Source organism: Myotis lucifugus, unplaced genomic scaffold (assembly GCF_000147115.1).
Source record: "Myotis lucifugus unplaced genomic scaffold, Myoluc2.0 scaffold_80, whole genome shotgun sequence".
In the NCBI taxonomy this organism is placed as follows: Eukaryota; Metazoa; Chordata; class Mammalia; order Chiroptera; family Vespertilionidae; genus Myotis; species Myotis lucifugus.
The window spans coordinates 999,653-1,020,962 of record NW_005871128.1 but is presented as its reverse complement, the minus strand read 5'-3'; the positions used below and the strand labels follow the sequence as shown (position 1 = coordinate 1,020,962).

At 38.4% G+C, this 21,310-nt stretch overlaps 1 protein-coding gene across 4 annotated transcripts in view; it reads right to left on the bottom strand.

The window, feature by feature from the left end:
• FAM83B (family with sequence similarity 83 member B) overlaps positions 1 to 21,310 on the bottom strand; it is a 77,865-nt gene that overhangs the window by 56,399 nt on the left and 156 nt on the right. The window contains exons 1-2 of one of the 4 annotated variants that reach the window (XM_023755564.1): positions 19,926 to 20,666; positions 2,235 to 2,738 (exon numbers count right to left, since the gene is read on the bottom strand). In XM_023755564.1, coding sequence (XP_023611332.1) covers positions 2,235 to 2,678 — 444 coding nt within the window. In that variant the 5' untranslated portion in view covers positions 2,679 to 2,738; positions 19,926 to 20,666. Of the gene's footprint in view, positions 1 to 2,234; positions 2,739 to 10,546; positions 10,563 to 19,925; positions 20,667 to 21,310 lie in introns of those variants that run through there. The other 3 variants (XM_023755565.1, XM_006090707.3, XM_023755566.1) reach the window with 3 other exon arrangements.

Sequence of the window (21,310 nt, the reverse complement as noted above, 5' to 3'; positions counted from 1 at the left end):
GAGGGGGGAGAGGGGAGGGGGGAGGGGGGAGGGGGGGAGGGGGGGAGGGGGGAGGGGGGGGGGCTCTGGCGGGGGCCAGAAGAGGAGGGGTGGGTCCTGGGTGCCAGAGAAAACTGGTGCCAGCAGCCAAGGGAAGGGAAGGCCTATTGCACGAATCTCGTGCAACAGGACTCTAGTATTTAAATAAATATAGTGACATGAAGAAATTTCCAAAAATACTTCAGAAATATATATTCCATCCATATTATGGATCATGTGACCTCAATATTTATTGCAGCTGGGGAGAAACTAATACATTCTTCAATGCTTTGAAGGGAAAAACAACACTAAGTTATCTATTATGATATACATTCAATTGCAATGTATGCAATTTGCAGAGTTAACATAATTATCTCTGCAAATTGAATAAAGGTAAAAATTCTTTCTTATTTTATGTCACTTTGAGTTGGTGTAAGAGAAACATAACATTATACCACAGTTTTCCAGTATGGACTTCAAGTTCCTCAGCTCATTAATGCACATCAGAGTTCCCAGCAGACAATGACCAGGCAGAGAATATATCACTTTTAGAGTTTCTCTAAATAAATAGCTGCCACATTAAAAAGAATATATATCTCAAATGGTCATGATTAGTGTTCAGTTTCCAGTTAGTGCTAGCCCAAGAACTCATAATACCTCCTCAGTTTCATTTTGTGTCACAGAAGTGCAATGCTCCATAGCAAACTAGCTGTGGTGTAGGTTGATGAATTCTAAGTTTACTCTTCACTAATGTATTTTGAATTTTCAGTTAACCAAACAGTGGTTCAAAAATATCTTGTGTCCCCAAACAGAAATTAGCACATGTTGGTACTTGATATTTGTTATTTTACCTTTGCAAGGACTCATAAATATCCTTGACTTTTGCTTTGTAGTTTCACAAAATACAATTGTACAATTTTTTCACAGAGCATAGGAGAGTACAATTTTAAAAATACTCATAGTTCAATTTGGGAAAGTGAACTGATAGTTCAACTCATTCAATAAAAGTTTGGACACCTACCGTGTGCCTGATTCCATAGCTAATTTTTAACAATTGAAATAGATTAGTCTTTCTTTAATGTAGTTCTGCTAAAGGAGTTAACACAGCAAAAACGTCAAGTTATTTGAGAGGTTTGGGGGAAAAACACCTTATTTTTGCAAAGCCTACATTTGACATCAGCCTCAGAACATTGTGTCTCCCTAACATGATTGCAAAGCTTTTAGTTGCTTCTCCTACAATCTACAGTGTCTTCTAGATTTCAGGGATCTTGGTTTTATATACTTCATAAATGCATACATTTCACACATTTCTGTATCTTACTGACATGGAAGAAAGCAACTCCATGTATGTGTACACCCTAAGGACCTTTTTAGATCTAAATTTATTTATTATATAGTATCTCTAACTAAGAACTAGACACTTTATAGCTTAAAAACTCATAGCTTTTTTGTCCATACACTTAAAATGCTAGAGTGATCTCAAGAAACACTTTAGAACATTTTGTTATAGTCTCCATTGTACCTATCACGGTGCTGAATACATAGATAACTCTCAGTAACTTCTCTTTAATTAATTTAAAGAAAATTTGTACAGTTTAATATGAGCTCTAAAATAGAGTTTCTGAGATTTATAACCCAACATAAATATTTAATAAAGAAGACCAAGGCCCCAAAATGGGAAGTACCTCGGGACCTTCCTTCAGAATTTTACATTATCATGCCTGATTTTATACCATTTCCCCACAACTCAGGAAATAAGTAAGTAAATCTATGATTTATTTACCAGCGTAAACCATATCTACAGCAAAAATTAAGGCACAGTCCTATTAAAAACAAAGAAATTTTCACCAGATTTACCAAAAACATATCTCCTTTCAGAGATTAAGGAAAATTTAAGTGTTTTGAACTTTATAAATATGTCAAATCATCTCATTCACAGTCCCTAGATCTTAGCCTTCATAGACATATGGTCTCCTGTGTGTACGTATATTATGAAGAGAATGAAATCTCTATCATTAGCAGGGACCTCACAACTCTCTCAGATATTTGCAAGATATAAAAAGTGCAATCTTCCCATGTATCCATATGTATATTTCCTGAAAATAACAGGCATGGTTCATACATATGGAGAATATTTTAACATGCAAATGCGGTATACTATTCTGGTGCTTTCCCACAGTTTCAGAGTTTTCATTTAGAAATAGAAACAGTCTTACCTTTCTGGCTTCTTTTATCATTTTCCGAATAGTTTCCTTAATTGTAAGTAGCTGTGCTCTCGGTGGATGAAAGAGGAGGTCTATGTGGGTACCCCCTAAGAGTCCCGGCATCACATATGGCCAGCCTAAGTCGAGATCTGGAGCTTCCACATCAGATTCAATGGGCCAATAAGTCCCTGAAGATGAGGTATCATCGCAGGAATTGTCAGTACCATGGGTTGTACTTTGTTCAATTTTCTGGACATTTTTCAAAATATAATTAATTTCTTCCTCAGCTAGAAAGTCTGATACTCGCTCCTTGGCAAGAAATTCTTGGTATGCTTCTAGCCCATGTTCAATCAGCGTATCAATGGCTACGCGATACCATTCCTTGTAGTGAGGCTCAATGTAATTGTCAGATTTACACTCATCATTCAATGAGGACAGCAACGATGAAGTCTCCATGCTGGCAAGTGCTTGACAACAGCACTGTCAAATGTCCATTTGTGCAGCAGCAAGAGGTATCTGGGTGTTTGAAAAGGAGAAAATTAAGATCAGTTAGTGCTCTGTAATCAAAGATTTTTTTTGAAGAGGGAGGTCTTTTTTTTTAAAAAAACATATTTTATTGATTTTTTACAGAGAGGAAGAGAGAGGAATAGAGAGTCAGAAACATCGATGAGAGAGAAACATCGATCAGCCGCCTCCTGCACACCTCCTACTGGGAATGTGCCCGCAACTAAGGTACATGCCCTTGACCGGAACCGAACCTGGGACCTTTCAGTCCGCAAGCCGACGCTCTATCCACTGAGCCAAACCGGTTAGGGCTGTAATCAAAGGTTTTATAACCCATGTCAATTATTAGTTTTTACATTTACTCATTTCCATGACCTGTGGGTTAATATGACATACATTTCATATCAAAAGTGGCATTAATTGCACTATAATTCAAAAACTACCACAAATAGATTTTTTTACAGACTATTCCTTGATTTTCCATTTCCAAGGCCTCTACTTCCAGTTTTTCACCTAAGGAAATACACATTTCTTCTCTGACATCCAGAGAGTCCATCCTTCTTAGCTTTAATCTGATACTACACACGGTAGCATCAGTTTCTATAAGCCTATTTGATTCTGGTTTCAATAGATATGTGTGTGTATGTATGTATTTGATTCTGGTTTCAATATATATATAATGAAATCAGTACCAAGCCAGCCATTAATGTAAGTCTTCACTGAGTACTTGTTATGCATATAATCACATACTGATGAAACATAAAAAGCACAAAATACTTGCTTTCCAGGAATTTAGTAATTATCAGAAGAGGCAAAATGCACACACAAAGCTGTTTGTTACCGCTTTGAACACAGCCATATATTGCTAAGGGCCAAAATGAGTACTGCCTGCTGTCAATGCCTTCAGATAAAAGCAAGTAGAAATCTAAATGGAATACAGGCGTTATGGATATCCCTGTGTAGGGCGTGGGCTTCAGCTGAACCTGGGGTACTAAGTAAGAATACAATCACGTGGTAAGAATGAACATTTTCATCTCACACAAGACTGAAAAACACAAAAAAGCCCAGAACAGGTATGAGCTTGTACACTCAGGACTTAGTGAAAAAACGTGGTCTGCTAGAAAGCAGGTTCCTTTGAGTAGGAGTAGGAGATAACGCTGAATAGACACAACAGAGCCAGGTGTGGAGGGACACAGGAGATTTCTGTGACTCAACAAAACTTGTGTTTAAAACAATTAGTCTGGCAGTAGGGAGTGGAGGAGAGACAAGTATCTAGTCTTTCAGCATTCAAATACCCAGTGAAGAAGCGACAAGTGTATTCAAGGGATGATTCAAAGCAAGAACTCCTGGGTTTTGATAGTCTGACAGCGTAGAGGCAGTGAAGTAATTTAAGACATTAAGATAATTCAGGGATCTCTCCCAGGAATCAAAATCTGTCCATTCAAGCTCACACCTCATCCTTCACAATGCCCCACGATGTTTGCATTCAGTCACTCAGTGTGTGAGATACTGGATTGACTTTATCTCATTCAAATAAGGGCCTTTCCAGGTTTTGAAATCATGATCTCCATTGTGTGGATTGAAATAAAGTACAACTTGATGATGTGCTACAAGTCCCAAAGGGCTAATTTGACCAAAAACATCTTTGTCAGTGGCCTGGCCCTAATTTCATTTATTTTTTGTTTTTTAAATAATTTTTAAAAGTTTTCAATTATAATTGACATACAATATTATGTTAGTTTTAGACATTTATATAACTTACAAAGTAATCACTCGGTATGTTTAGTACTCATCTGAAGCCATACATAGTTATTAGAATGCAAGGTGGGGCAACATTAGGTTTACACATTTTCGTATGGAAAGCCTGGCCCTAACTTTATTGATTTTTTGTTTTTTAAAAAATATATTTTATTGATTTTTTACAGAGAGGAAGGGAGAGGGATAGAGAGTTAGAAACATCGATCAGCTGCCTCCTGCACACCTCCCACTAGGGATGTGCCCGCAATCCAGGTACATGCCCTTGACCGAAATCGAACCTGGGACCTTTCAGTCCACAGGCCGATGCTCTATCTACTGAGCCAAACAGGTTAGGGCCTGGGCCTAACTTTAAATTGTCCACTGAACTCAGCCTTTTCAGACTCTACCAAATTTCAAATCAGATTTTGGAGGGTAACCTAGGCCTAGGAACCATTACCATTTGTTTATTCCTTAGCTCACAATATGTAACAGAAGCCACTAATCATACAAAAAAGTTGAAAAGGAATGGACAATAGGGACACAAGTTTCGTTGGGAAAGGACCAAAAATGATCCAGCATTTACTAAGCAGAGCTGAGGAGCAAAATTAAGAGTCCACTTTACTATTTCAGCAGAGACGATCCTTTCCCCATCTCTAGGCTCAAAATTTTCACTGTCACTCTAAAAATATCAAGAACCTAAAGATTAAATCTGACATAAGAGTAAAGACAGAATATGTTCATGCTACTGGCATATACTGTGTAGAGGCCAGGGATGCTGCTAAACACACATGACAGCCCCCATATTAAGGAACTAACTGGGCCAAAATGTCCAGGGTGCCAAGGTAATCTTCAACTTGCTCACTTCATATGCATGGCATCATACCACTAATTAATGACCTTTCAATGTTCATTAGAGTTCTGTTCCATGTAGTATCCATTTGTAACAAAGAAAAAAAAGGTTTGTATCTACTTAACAGAATCAATCCATTTGATTAAAGTATACTTCCCTAAGGTTTAGTGAGGTGTGACTTTCATTTGGTAATTCTAGCCCATGACAGGACAAGCATACAGTGATTACATGAAAATCACATGTATTATCATGAAAATCAAATGATAGGTAACTGCTGGTTGTTGAAACACACACACACACACACACACACACACACACCAAAAAACACAAAAAACCACATTATGTTTTCTCAGCACTTATTTCTTAATTTTAAAAATTTAACTTTTGAATTCCCATAACATGTGGTATTAAAAACCCATTACCTATTTGGAAGTTAAAATGCATAAAGTACTTCTGAAAAATATGTGTTTGTTTTTGAGCTTCATCTATGCAAAATATACTTTACTACTGTAAAAAATTACTTCTTGAACTATGGGTAATCCAAGAAATCAGAGGACAAGAGAACTATTAACACTTGGAGTGCGGGTGAATTTCCCGCCAAAATATAAGATGGCTCTGTCTTTTGGTTTTGTTCCATCCACCAAAAGGGTGGATTACAAACAAATATTTGGTAATACGCAGTTACAATCGGCCCGAGTTTACACGTTTCCCGCACTCCACCGCAAATCTATATGAACCGAGTTAAAGACGGCTCCCGCGGAGTACGCGCAATTCACGCGAGCCGACTTAACTCGTTTCCCCGCACTCCAAGTGTTAATACAAAATAAAACCACAAAGACATAGTTGAAAAGTTAATCATGGAAGATACAATTGAAATTGAGAAAAAAGCAAAACATTATAGGCCTAACCAAATAGCAATGCCAGATACAAAACCGAAAAATACATGATAAAAAAAAAATGCAATAGCCCTGGGCATGGAAGTTGAGATAGCCTGTACAAGGTTTAAGATAAGAAATAAATACACTTGGTATTGTCTTGTTAAAGAAGTAATACTCTGACCACTGTCTAGAGTTATGCATAAATTTGCATTTCTAGAATAACCAAAAACATACCAAAGGCTGTTTTGTGAAGGAACAATCTACAAAGAAATTTTAAAGGAGAACAGCAGGGTAATGGCACTTGCATGAATGGGTACTGCAATAAAATAGCACTTGTATTTAGACACAGACTTAACATTGAACTCTTGAGGGTTCAATCACTGAACATTTGAAGGGCTTAAATTGAGGACAAAAATTAATTGGGTATACTTTTAGACATATAAAAGCACATTATTTTATTAATAACCATTAAATACTCCTAGAAAGTACATGAACATACAAGATAGAGTTAATGAGTAGAGAAAAATAAAATCTTGCTATGATGGAAAAGCTGAACAAACTGCTAGGCTCACCTACTAGTTAAGTGACTCATTCCAGAAAAATAGTTTTGTATAAAAAGAGCTCACATTCATGCCTCAAAACCATTACAGACTGCACTTGATATTAAATGTTTAATGTCATTTTTGGAAAATATAATTTCCAAACGTTGAATATGTAAATACAAAGGATACAAAACAAAGTATAAAAAAATTAGATTTCAAAGCAGTTTGGCAGTTTCATTTATAAAACTAAATATGCAAATGCCATGTGATACAGCAATTGCACTCTTGGAATTTATCCCAGAGAAATAAAAAAATTTACCTTCACTCAAAAACTGTCCATTAATGTTCTAATGGCTTTACTCGTAATAGCCCCAACTAGAAATAACTCAAATGTCCTTCAAGAAGTGAATATGAAACAAACTGTTGTACACTCATTCTACGGAATACTAATCAGCAATAACATGAACAAGCTATCGATCCATGTTATAACTGCCCTAGATGGATAGCCAGAGAATTGTGCTGAGTAAAAAAAAAAAAAAAAAAAAAATCAATCCCCAAAGATTAGATGCTACATGATTCCACTTATATAATATTCTTGAAATGACAAAATTATAGAAATGGGGATCAGATTAGTGGTTGCCAGGGTTTACCTCACTGGGTCATTCTAAGAAAGGTGTGTAGAGGAGGGAGAAAGAAGTTACTCCAAAAGGGCAACAGGGATGATCTTTGTGGTGATGAAAATGGTCTGTACCTTGACAGTATCAACGTCAATGTACTGGTTGAGATATAATATTATGGCTTTTGCAAGATGTTACCACTGGGGGAAATTGAGTAAAAGATACAAGGAAGCCCTAGCTGGTTTGGCTCAGTAGATAGAGTTGGCCTGCGGACTGAAAGGTCCCAGGATAGATTCCAGTCAAGGGCACACGCCTGGGTTGCGGGCTCAACCCCAAGTAGGGGGCGTTAAGGAGGCAGCTGATCAATGATTCTCTTTCATCATTGATGTTTCTATCTCTCCCTCTTCCTTCCTCTCTTAAGTCAATAAAAATATATTTTTTTAAAAAGATACAAGGAATCCAACTGAAATATTTCTCTCAACTGCCTGTGAATTGACAATAATCTCAAAATAGGAAAGTTTAGAAAACAAATACTGATGAGCAATTTCATGGACCTTGAATAGAAAAACACACACAATATATAGAATCGAGAGTGAGAGCTTATTTGTAGGGTCAGACTGCCAGGTTCAAAGCCAGCTTGCCCAATTACAGTGAAGCTCTTGGACAGGTCACCTATGCCCAAAGCCTGGGTTTGGTCATGTGTAGAAAGAATAACAGCAGCCTTCACCTTATTGAGTCATTGTAAAGAGTATATGAGGTAAATCACTTAAAGTAAATGCTATTAACTTTATTATTTTACATTTAAACAACCTATTAAAGTAAAATTGCCATAAAGACATAAAAATGTTTGATCATAAAGGTTTTTTTTTAAGATTCAAAAGAAGATAATGATTCTGTCATACCATTAGCATTGTCACTCGCTATTTCAGCAACTGAAGTATTGCATAAACAGCCAAACCTAGTGTCAATTTGTTTATGGTTTTTGATCTGATATTCACTGAGAAGTCTTCTGAAATAATAAGTCAACGGGAAAATGTTTCAAAGAGAAATGACACTGTTCTTAAATCACAAGTAGTTTGAGGTTATAATTACTGTACGTAACTAGTGTGCAAGCAGAAGACCCAAAGGATCACAGCTGCTAATGTCTCTGAGTTCCCTTTTCCAATTTCTGTCTTGGGTTATTTTTATTCAACTATTGAATACTGTTATGGGTTGAAGTGTGTCCTCCAACAAGATATGTTCCAGTCCAAATCCTCAGTACCAGTGCATGTAATCTTATTTTTTGAAATGGGGTCTTCTTTTAGATGTAATCAAGTTACAGTGAGGACATATTCAATTAGAGTAGGACCCAATCCAATATGTCTGAAGTTGGTATAAGGAGAGAGTTGCCAGAGACAAATACACAGGGACAAATCCAAGTGATTATGGATGTAGAGATTGGAACACTAAGGATTGACAGCAACACCAGAGATAAGAGAAAGGCATGGAACAGATTCTTCCCAAGAGCCTCCAAAGAAAACATGGTCCTGATTCAGGACTATTTACTAGAACCTAGAACTATGAGAGAATAAAGTGTTCTTTTTTGTCCAACTTTGTTGTTTTATTTTGTTTCAGCAGGACCAGGAAGCTAATACAAATAAAGATTGCCTTTACTTTTAAACCTTAAAAATTTAAAATAAAGGAACCTAATAAATAAAAAATTAATTTTCCATTCAGAAATAATTTCAAGCATTTTATCTGGTTTATGTGATGACATAAAACTAGTTCTCTGACTTAATTTCTATGTTAAACAAATTTTATTAAGAATCATTTCACAGTCTTCCAAATACTAAAGAAAAAATCTCAAATCAATCTTCTTTGGATAATTGAATTTTTGATATTTATCAAAATGTCTACCTACAGAATATAAGAAAATGTTTCATAAAGAAATGTTGGGAACATCTCTGTCTCATGAAATCATAATCTATGATCCACAAGAGTTGAAAATCATGTATCTCTCCTTTCTTCACAATATTAGCTACCAAAATTGTGTTCGCTTTGAATTTGATTGTCAGAAATTTAAGATGACAATTAAAACATTCAAGAAGCTACTATTAAGTTAAAAATTCACTTCAATACTTAACCTGTCAAGTACAATTTGATATCTAATTTGGCATCCAAACTTATTAAAAAATTCTAAGCTGGCTTCATAATAACACATAAAAAATGACCCAATGGCACAGATCACAGGGTATAATTTTTGGCAGGCCAAGGAATACATGAACATACAGCACACACAGTCCCAGGGTGGTGGGTGCAAACATCTCCATATGCAGATCACTGGGATCACCCATCCCATCAAACCTATGAAAAGGATACACCTAAACACTCAAATTAATTTCATAAATCTCAAATGAAAGTTCCTCTTCTGATACCTAACATTTCTTAATTTCCTTAATTTCTTTTAATTGAGGGGTGGGGTGATGTTATATCACTTTCTCACCAAAATAATTCTAGGGTTTATTTATATTTGCTGTTATTCAATATATTTAACAACCACTGTCTAAACTACAGTTCAGATATAAGAATATAAAGGCCTCCAATATATATTAATGACATTAGAACATGTGGAAGCACTGAGTGATCTGGTAGAGAAAGTCATAGAAAAAAGCAATAAACCCTTAACTGAGAGCATATACCCTATAGTCAAAATGCAGAGGAATACTCTATGCATGCAAGTGAAATTAAAGCAAATACTCTTTTACCAACAACCAACTACTCCTGAATTGTATTCCATCATGATGTTAGCATTCCAGGAGCTCAAATGATGGGGCTGTATCATGCACTTTGCCAAAGTGCTCCATCTTGCCCTGGTTCTGATCAATGTGTGTAATAGGAACTAAATGAGATAAAAGGTTTCAACTTTATATCAGCCATAAAAACTGCTAAAACATAGTTAGGTAATAAAATCCTTTCTTACTGAATACCCTCTTTCTGTATGTATTCAAGCAGAGGACATATTTTTGACAGAGTCCCCTAATGTGCAACAAGTTGGGTTTGGGGGCACCCCCATTTCAAACTTCTAAGATGATATTTATGTTGCCTACTGAAAAATTTTGTGATACCACACACCTGCTAACTTTGCTTGGAAATAGGGAGATGCTTAGGAAAGTGTTTCTTATTCTGGTAGGACAAGGAACTGCCTACTATCCCTTACCCTTCTTCCCTGTTTCTTCTGAGTCAGCCTTCATAGTTCGGTTTCTTTTCTTTTCTTTTTAAATTTAAATAAATATTATGCCCAGCTATTACCAAATGCAAAACAAACAAAAAACTCAAGAAAGTCAAAAGCCGCCTCTAATCATTTTAAGAGCATGGAAAAAAATGCTTATGTTATGATGCTATGTGGATAACAAGCAGACTACCAAACTACCTAAGAACAAAATTATAATTATACTAGAGGCCCGGTGCACGAAATTCGTGCATGGGGGGGGGCGGTCCCTTAGCCCAGCCTGCCCCCTCTCAGAGTCCAGGAGCCCTCAGGGGATGTCCTACTGATGGCTCGGAGCAGGCACCGTGTGTGTTTGTGTGTGTGTGTGTGTGTGTGTGTGTGTGTGTGAGAGAGAGAGAGATAGTAATAGGTAATTCAAAACCCTGCATATAAAATCCTATATAATCCTATATAAGGCTAATATGCAAATTGTCCCCTCAACAGGGAGTTTGGGCCAACTGTCCAAAACCCCTCCTCTGGCCAGCCCCGCCTCCAAGTGGGGCTAGCCAGCCAACCACCCACATCCCCTCCCCCCAGTACACCCAATTGGCCCCCAATCAGGGCGGGCTGGCCAGATCCCATCCATGCATGAATTCACACACTGAGCCTCTAGTATTTTAATAATTCTTACAGAGAAACACATGAGCAAGCACAGAACATCCAGAAACTAAAGTTACATGGGTAAGGGACCATAAAGGAAAGAAAAAAGAAAAAATAACTACATGCACTTAATGAGGTCTTAGCAAGTAGCTCACTGACAATGTCATCTCTAAATCTCAGGGGCAAGGATGAGAGCCACTGCTGGGAGCTCCCACAGCAATTCCCATTAGTGACCACTTCTTATGCATTAGTTAAATGCATTATTCTCCACCTTCTTTACTAGACTATAAGCTCTGTTAGCACAATTATTAAGGCTCAGAACATAATGGTTAAATAAACTAATAATGTACTGCTATAATAACTTAATGTAACAGCATGAGTGTTGATAAATGTATGATAGGCACCCAAAATGCTGAAATATAAATGTTTAAAATATACTACCAAAAAGAACTTTACAACATTGAAGCACATATATGTTAATGTTAAATGGAGGTTAAGTTTTTTGATGATACAAAATGTTATCTATTTGTAAGTAGAAACCCACTGAGTACTATAAAAGTGATTAGATAAATCCACAGATCACTGCCAAAAAATATAAATACTGATTTTAAATGAGCACTCTGTCAGAAAAATAAATAACGTTAAAAAGTGTTGTTTGAAATGTTAAATTATGTTAAACTCGTTTTGTGCATTTGAATTAGTTTTAATAAATAAAGTTCTAAGTCTTAGTCTTATATTTTCAACATGAACGGTGATAAAAATTAGCTGTACAGCAGGACCCATTTCTCCTAAGCTTTTGGTATCAGTTCTGTTATATGAACTTATATCAGCAGAAAGAATTAAGTGGGTGTTTAAGTGAATTATGAGCATAGATGTTCATCATTAAGGTGAAATTGGAGGAAAGTAAATATTCCAGAGCAGCCCTGAGTTTACAAATGCATAGTTTACAACAGGATAAAACAGAGCAGTGCCAGGCTTAAATTTATCCCATAAATCATCCAGATCCTAACCCGAATTCTGGTTTCAAGAAATACGTATCTCTCTCTACTCTAAAGGTAGGTAAAACTTGAAAGAGGATCAGGATTTTTTTGTTGTTGTTTGTTTTTTGAGAATGCTAGAATGCTAGGGGAGAGGATCTTAATAATGACTATTGACAGTGCTGACAGTATCCGAGAATCACTGCAGAGAAATCCTCAACACCTGGTTCTAGGACAGAGGGAAGAATTTCCTTCAAATGCCTTCACAGCTACTTATTTTCCTGTTGTCCAGGCATGGACTTGGGAGCTTTAGTCATCTCTACTGTGGAAATTAGTAAACAGGCATCTCATTTAAAATGGGTTCCAGAGGCTAGAAGGGAGAATTCCCATGCATGTGTCACTTAAGGCAACACTACTGATCTGACAGAAGAGATACCACTGTACTCCCTCAGGAGGAGGAAGATTCCTCCTTGTCCAATAACGGCTCAGCCAATGGAAGATGGCCATAATTCAGCCAATGAAAAGTCACTATCCTTCGAACTTTCAGTTTCCTCCAATGGACTATTTGTTTACAATCCCTACCAATTCCATAAAAGAGCCTTCCTCTCCTTTGTTTCTCTGGACTTGCACTTGGCCATTTTACTGAAGAAATATCTGGCTATTTGTTTAAGGCAGTGGTTCTCAACCTTCTGGCCCTTTAAATACAGTGTCTCATGTTGTGACCCAACCATAAAATTATTTTCGTTGCTACTTCATAACTGTAATGTTGCTACTGTTATGAATCGTAATGTAAATATCTGATATGCAGGATGGTCTTAGGCGACCCCTGTGAAAGGGTCATTCGACCATCAAAGGGGTCGTGACCCACAGGTTGAGAACCGCTGGTAAGGACATCCGGCTCTCCCCAGGATAATCTCATCAAGTTTTATCGCATGAAATAACTTATATCCAGATGAATTGCAAAACTCCAGACCTGACTGTTCCCCTAGGTTCCAGACATATATACAAGTGGTTTCTGGACACCTTCCCTGGATATCTAACAGGTTTTCTTTCTTTGCATTTAACAAGCCAAGTTAATTCTTATCTTAGGATCTTTGTGCTGGTTGTCCCATCTGCCTGGAATGTTCCTTGTTTTCATTCCTATCTTACTCATCTGCTATCTCCTTACAGAGAGGTCTTTCAGATTACCCATTTTAAAAACAACCCACCCTCTCTGCCATGCTAATTATATTTAACTTGTGTCACTCATGTAGAATAACTGGCTTTAACTTACAGCACTTATGTAAAATAACAAAGGTATTTGTTTGCTTACCACTGCCTGTATCCCCCTCACTAGAATGGAAGATCCTCAAAGGCCATTAAGCTGGTATATTCTAATTTATCAATGCCCCTGTCATATTGGTTATTGCACATTTTGAGTATCAAGGCTGTCTTGGATAAGGCCTGTTGTGTTGCATTTTAAGTATATTGGGATCTATATTCCATTCTCTCCTCATTGGGTAATCACAAAGGAGAAAAAACTAGGGTTCTATCTATCCATCTATGTACCTACCTACCTACCCATCTATCCATCCATTCATCTCTCACTCGTTTGCCTGCCTCTCTACCCCACTTCACAACAACTATCCACAGTTCTCTGATTACCATAGGAAGTGGAGTTGTATAATTTATAACAAAGACTTTATATATCTATATGAGAGCAAAACAGACAACAGGGGCCCCATGGCGTGAGATGTTGAACATATGTCATATGCACTCAACTATTTAAGACAATAAAAAGTCAATCTTGGTACACTTTCACATTTAGAGAGGGACAGGTAATATAGGAAAACGTAACAAATATATTTGCTCCAATATAAACTATTAAAGTGGCTTTCTGAATACATTAAACAAAACAGTTTGCTTCATCTATGAAAAAGTGAAAGTTTGCAAATGAAATGCCTTAAGAAAATGTATTTTGCTTTGGTATGTCGGGAACAGCTATCAAATCTACTGTTATATTTAGTGGCAAAAAAGCAATCTTGGACTATTATAAAGTAGAGCTTTAAAAACAGTAATAAGGTTGTGAAAACTGTATAAGTGGGAAGAAATTTATTTGATTAAAATGCCAAAAAATATTAAATGTCAACAATATACCTAGCCAGAAAAGATTAATTTCAATTTGCGTAAAAATCCACATACATAATGAGAACATCTAGAACAACCTCAGTGCCTAGCAATTCTTTATTAGTCTTTTCCCTTAGAATTCACTTTTAATCAAGCCTGTTTATACAGCTATATCACAATTGAAATAAAATGATCTTTTATTTTTCCCTCAGAAATTAAAAAAAAAATATCTGATTGGAAAACTACCCTACACTAGTTCAGACCTTTAATTGTTTCCAAAATAATCTGTATTGGCTCCTCTCACTTGTTTATAGAACACTAGCACACGCTGAAATGAATCAAGATATAAGCAAATACATCTTTAAATGTGTAAAAAGCTGCTGGATTTGTATAGACGGGATTACATGTGAACCTGGGTTTCCTGTAATCTCTCTTCACAATTGTGTTTAAGTCCTCTGACAAGGGTTCTAACCTGGAAGACTACAACTGCGACACAGCTGATGTTTATAAAACTCTAGTCACCTTTGCCTAAACCAGACCTGAACCAGAAAAGGCACCGGGCAGCCCTTTTGTTTCACTTTCATTTGTCCTTAAGGCCCGTCTGAAGGAGAAGGGGATGGCTTGACCACATGGTATCATGGCTATCACTGGTGACTTTCTGTTCCGCACAATTTACTTTCGTGTGTGTGTACACTTGTGCAGGTGTGTGAATCTGCTCTTTCCACTCTTTGCTGGTCAGAGTTCTGATTTCAAAGGCAGGACTCACCTCTTAGTCTCTCAACTTAGCTCCCCCCAAAAATGTGGCTAGTTTAGCAATTCCTACAACATGCATTTTTTTAAAAAATATATTTTATTGATTTTTCACAGAGAGGAAGGGAGAGGGAAAGAGAGTTAGAAACATCGATGAGAGAGAAGCATCGATCAGCTGCTTCCTGCACACCCCCTACCGGGGATGTGCCTGCAACCAAGGTACATGCCCTTGACTGGAATCGAACCCGGGACCCTTAAGTCCACAGGCCTATGCTCTATCCACTGAGCCAAACCAGTCAGGGCTACAACATGCATTTTGAAGAGGAAAGACCTTGGCATTCTTTGGAAGGTGTTATCACTGATTACACTATCTCCTCTCTTCAGTTTTAACCATCTTCTATACAAATCAAGAAAATTACATGAAATGTATAAAAAATAAATTGAACTGTTAGGGGTCTCCCTCCAATAATGGTACCACTAAGTTGTGATATTAAAATCAAAGAAAACAATTAGTTTCCTTAACTCAAACATTGAATAATTTTATCCAGTCATTCACCCTATGTGTGATATACGAACACACCTACTTATGCTCGAGGGCTCCTGTCCCAACTTTCGGAGGGGGGGGAGGGGGGAGATCACATTTTGGATCCAATATCCTTGAAAAGACTTTATGCATTTTTAAGTTTTCTGTGTGCTAACTCTTCTACAAATAAGATTTAATCTGCTAAAAGGGAGTAAATCTTCTCTAAAAACAAATGTGGAATTTAAAATAGCTTGAAGATCCTTTCTCAACAACAGGGCTCTGAATCTAGGCTTTGAGTGTGTTCCAGAAGTGACTGCATTCTGAGATCATACTTGTAGATATGAGTGTACTAGAATTCGTCTAGTATTGCACAAATAAATGCTTTTGCAATAGAGCACTTTTGATATTACTTTCAATATATATAAACTGATGGGTTTTGTTGTTGTTGTTTTTTTGCCTGATATTAATAGACATAGCAAATGTAGACTTTTGCTATAATTTTAATATTCTTTGGTATCATTTCACACTGAGATTTTTTTTAAAGAAAAGTCTAATTAGTTCTTTTGACCTTCAATTTTTCTGCATTGGACACTGATACTTAAAGTACTTTTTTTGGTGATAAATCCAGTCTTTAATCCACCAATTAACAAATGTTTCAATGACCTCCACAGTGAGGCTATCAGCATATCAATATGCAGTTTCAGGAGTTTTAATAACATTACCCTTCTTTTTACAGTATGATGTGCACTCTTATTTGAATACTTTCTTGCAAATTGAACTTACAAGATTTTGGAAAATGGAAAAATGAAAGTCTTCATGCTAGTGATACAATGTTTATCTAATAAATTGACTAAAAAAAAAGTAAAATCACTGATGTGCCAAAAGAGGTAAATCATTAGTTTTATCAGGATGATCATTGTACACATGCTCCATTGCTAATGGCAAATACATTTTTTTAAAATGTACAAAATGATAGAAAAATATTGTAGTTAGCATTTAAAGTATAACTGGACACTTTATTTATAATATATTTTAGCTACTGGAGACTACTATTCCCCAAATTGTATAATGTACCAAAATAAAGAACTATACTAATAGAAGAGATGACAGATAGAAATTAAAGAAAACATAAATGAATAAATAGTTGAACAGATGGAAACATAGACAAATAAATAGAAGTGCGAAATGGGAGGAGAGGGAAAAGAAAGATTAAAAAAAATAGAGTAGAAAAAGAAAACAAAAGGATGAGGAGATGAGTAAAGAAGGCAAGGGATAAGAAAGAAGGGGAAGGGAAGAGAAACACTGGGAAGAAATAAAGGACAGGAAAGACAAAGAACAAGAAGAAACAAAAAGGGGCCAGAAAAGATAAGATCAGACAAAAGGAATAAAGGGACAATACAGATGAGAAAGGAAAGAAAGGGTGGAGATGAAAAAAAAAAAAAAAAAAAGAACACTGGGGAACACTGTCAATAGTTCCTTACTCTAGAACAGCGGTTCTCAACCTGTGGGTCGCGACCCTTTGGGGGTTGAACGACTCTCACAGGGGTCGTCTAAGACCATCAGGAAACACATATATAATTACATATTGTTTTTGTGATTAATCACTATGCTTTAATTATGTTCAATTTGTAACAATGAAATTGGGGGTCACCACAACATGAGGAACTGTATTAAAGGGTCGCGGCATTAGGAAGGTTGAGAACCACTGCTCTAGAAACAACTTTGATGTATTTCACTCTTCTCTAATAAATAACTCAAAGTTAAATTTGAGAAAAACATATTTTTTAAAACATCAGGAAACAACTGTTGAATGAGTCGGATGAGACTAAGTATTTGGAGACATGTGCTGTTAAGAATTAAAGCCATCCATTGCTTGTGCATGTATATAAATGACAGCCTAGGCAGGCCTTCCATGTCGACTGATTCTATTACAGCCAATGAGGTGGAAGATGCCACTTTTTAGTGCTTTGAAAACTGCCTTCTCTTACCCACGTGAGTAATGGTTATATAATTAGAGAAGCAACCTGATGACAAAAAGAAAACTAAAACCCTCTGAAATGAAAATTTGGCAATGGAAGTGGAAATAATGAGCTTCCCAGTAATACCTTGGGGAGACCTTATAGTTAACGTTATTTTATGGTACCCTTGATTAGAAGTGACCGCAGAGAATTTCAGAGCAGACTGTGACACACTACTGATCATGTAGTCCAAACCCTTTACCACACCAATAAAAAACCTGAGAGGCCAATTGAATGTAAGTACTTTCTCCAAAAGCACAACTAATTAAGGTCTGTTAATGTTCTATTTCTCAAATAATTAATGAACATATGTAATATCTGATGAGACCTTCAGAGAATATGAAGGCAGTACTAAGTAAATGGATCTGATCCATTAATTGCTGTTTGTACTTAATAATGGTTATTGGGAACCCAACAGTGAGCTTCCTAAGATTCAAGAACAGTATCTTGCTACCTTCATATCCCCAGAGTGGAACACATTGTTGGTACACAACTGTCAATACACACGTTCAATGAATGGATGGAGTGCAAGAGCTCAGTTATGACCTTGAGATATCATGATTCCTTAGCTTGTGTATAAACTCTTTAAAATGAGCCACTGACAGTAACACAGATATCACACCTGACCCTGCGCCAGTACTCAAGAGGTTGACCATGACTAAGGGATAGGCGCAGTCTACAAATTACTTGACACATAGCTCAAAAGATAAATGGCATGTGCCTTAAGGGGACAGCTGGCCTCACTCCTAGGGACTTTGTTAATATAAAATAAAAACAAAAATACAAAGTGGATAGTAATTAGAGATGTCCCCAGAGGAAAAGGTTCCTCATATCATTCACCATCATGTTATTCAAGTACTTCCCAACACAGACGTGCCCAATGGGTGAGACAATTCCTTCTATTTGGACCATCTCTCCAACCCAGGCTTATCTTCCTCACACAATCATAGCTGCTGAAAACATCTTTTGCCTCTCTAATTTCCCACCCCTATTTCTTGTGTATGTTAGCCTCCTGACACTCTAATAAACTCCCCTCCTGAATCCTCCAGCCACTCTACTTGACCCCCAAACTACCCTTTCTACTGGAGTTCACCATTTCCCCAGCTCCTGTATCACCACCCCACAGTACTCAGTCTCCAAGGCCTGGCAGTGCCCATCCCCCTGGGAACCCTACTCACCCTGGTAGGGTGTGACAGACACCTCAAAACAGTGCCAATGCCCATTGGCCCACCTCCGTAGGAAAGAGGCACCACCTGAAGGCTTCAGCACATTTTCTCAGAGAAATGTGAATGGAATTATCTTTTTTTCATGGAACTTAGGTGTTAGTTGTACAAAATTTAACTTGTTACTTGTGTAAAATGGTATCTTTCAAATCCATAACCATTATTTAGAACTGTATTTCCATGGTGGGAGGGTGGGACAAGGAAGAGAATGTATTCTGATTTTCAAATGATAAACTCACCAACAAAGTTCTAAAATACATTACATTTCCAGATGAGAAATACTTAAATGAACAAAAGTACACTTCAAAATTAACAGTAACATTGTGTTTAACAAATTGTGAATTGTGAAATATCCCTGGAGCACTCAATATTTTGCAAGTTACAGAGGGAGAGACATGGAAAGTTACCTAACTAGCTAAACAAGGCCAACCTGTAATTTTACAAATAATTGGTTAAATTAAGCTAAGTGGAGCCTTTTCAAAAGGCCTCCGCCAACCAGATTTATGTTACAGAAGAAGCCTACTTTCCTGGGGTCACATTTTCACCACAATATTCTGCCAACTTAAAGTACAATGTTAAGTCTTGGACACTCTTTACTGAGTAATATAATTGAATGGGAAACAGGTATATGAGTTGTTGCAGGGTAAATTGTGGTCAAGAAAATACTCAGTGTATGAACCTCCACTGTAAACTGAAAGGAGCTCTGGTACCAGGAGGGGTTTATAATAAAACCAATAATAAAATTAACCCATCCCCAAAGCATTTACTCAGTTATAGTTAAAGTAATCATCTCCAGAGAGTAATCACAAGAGACATCACTGAGTCAGCACCAGAGGTGCGGTTTGTCTGCATCTGTGCAATCCCTTTCAACAACTGCTCCCTTGGTGATGCTTCCCACAATACACTGGGAGCATCTGCGATCTAGAATGTGCCAGCTGTGAAGGCAGGATCCACCCAGCCCCTCAGGCAGGCTCTGTAGGGCGCAGTCAGCACCAGTTATAGGTGTGTGCACCACGTGTGACCTAGGCCCAAAAGCAAGGGAGGTGGAATCTGGAGCTGGAAAGTGTGGGGCTCCTATCCTGCTGGGAACTGTAGGAAGAGGGGGAGAAAGCAAACAAAACAAAGGCTCACCCACACCTCCCTCCTTCATCCTGTTTCACACCATCCTCATTCTTAAGCTACTTTGAAAAAACAGAAAGACCAGCTTTCTCTCACAGTCCCTTTCATCATTATCCTATGGCTTGTCAGGGCGGATTCAGCCAGTCATGGATTTCCCTGGGGCTCTGGCACTTGTTGGGGATGAGAAAGGGAAAGAAGGGAGGTGCCTGTCAGGAAGGAGCCTGGCAAGGTGTGCAGCATGCGGGGATCTGGATGTGAGCTGTTGAACATGAGTCGGGCCTTGCCTGCCTGCCACCAGCGTGGCTTCTTTTTTAGTGTTCTGGCCTCCTTGGTTCCCATCTACACTTTCAAGTCAGAGACCCTATAACCTCACCCCTTCATGATAGTCAACACGCTATCCTGTGTTCCCATAACCTCAGACTCCACCCTATAAAGCACTATTGTCTCTTTACAGGCCCCAGGATTTCAACAACTAACACATGCACATTATCTGCCTCCTCACCCACCTTATACATACATATAGGGAATACTTCTCCCGCCATGTCACGAAGACTAGGACTGAAGTTTCCAAGTACCTTGCCAGGAGCAATCTCCGCTAGTTACACTCCCCTTTGAAGGTGACCACAACCTAGAACAGTGGTTCCCCAGATCGGAGACAGTATATCCCACAATCACCTGGCCAGCGAACCAAGGGCGCGGGCCCAGGCTGTGGCCAAATGGAGTTTGAAAAGCACGGTCCACCACTAATCTGGAGGCAGAAGCGGGATTGGATACAGATAAAAGATTTTTCGCAAGAAAAACTTTTCCTTTTCCAGTCCTGCTCCTCGAGCGAGATCTAAAGACCATCCCACGCCCCCCTGCAGCCTAAGCTCCCCACCTTTTCTCCGTACTCCCCCCCCCCCCACACACACACACCCCTCCACCTCCACCCTTCCTTCCTCCCAGGAGGCTCTTCCCGGCCCCTCTCCATGCGTCCTCTCCAGGTCCTCAGCGGACTCTCAGCAGAAAGAGGAAACAAACGCCTGTCCCCGGGGAAGCCCGAACCCACTCCGTCCGGGACTTCACTTTTCAAACTTCCTAACTCCCTGGCGCGCCCAGGAAGGAAAGAAAACAGACTCCGCGCCCTGGTCAATTTCCGACCCCGCGCGCGCACTCGCGGGGAGAGGTCCCTTCCCCCCCGCGCGGCCCCGGGTGGGCGCAGTCCCGGGCCCCGCCGCGCGCCCCTCCCTACCGCCCGCCGCTCCCCCGAGGGGAGCGGGAAGCCCCGCTTCACCGCTGGTTCGGCCGCTGAAACTCTATATGTCTCTGTTTTTACGCCTTGATGGGTGAAGTCAAAAGTAGGAAGAGTATTTCTTGCTGGCGCGCGGGGCGGTGTGGTGAGGATCGGATGGAGGGGG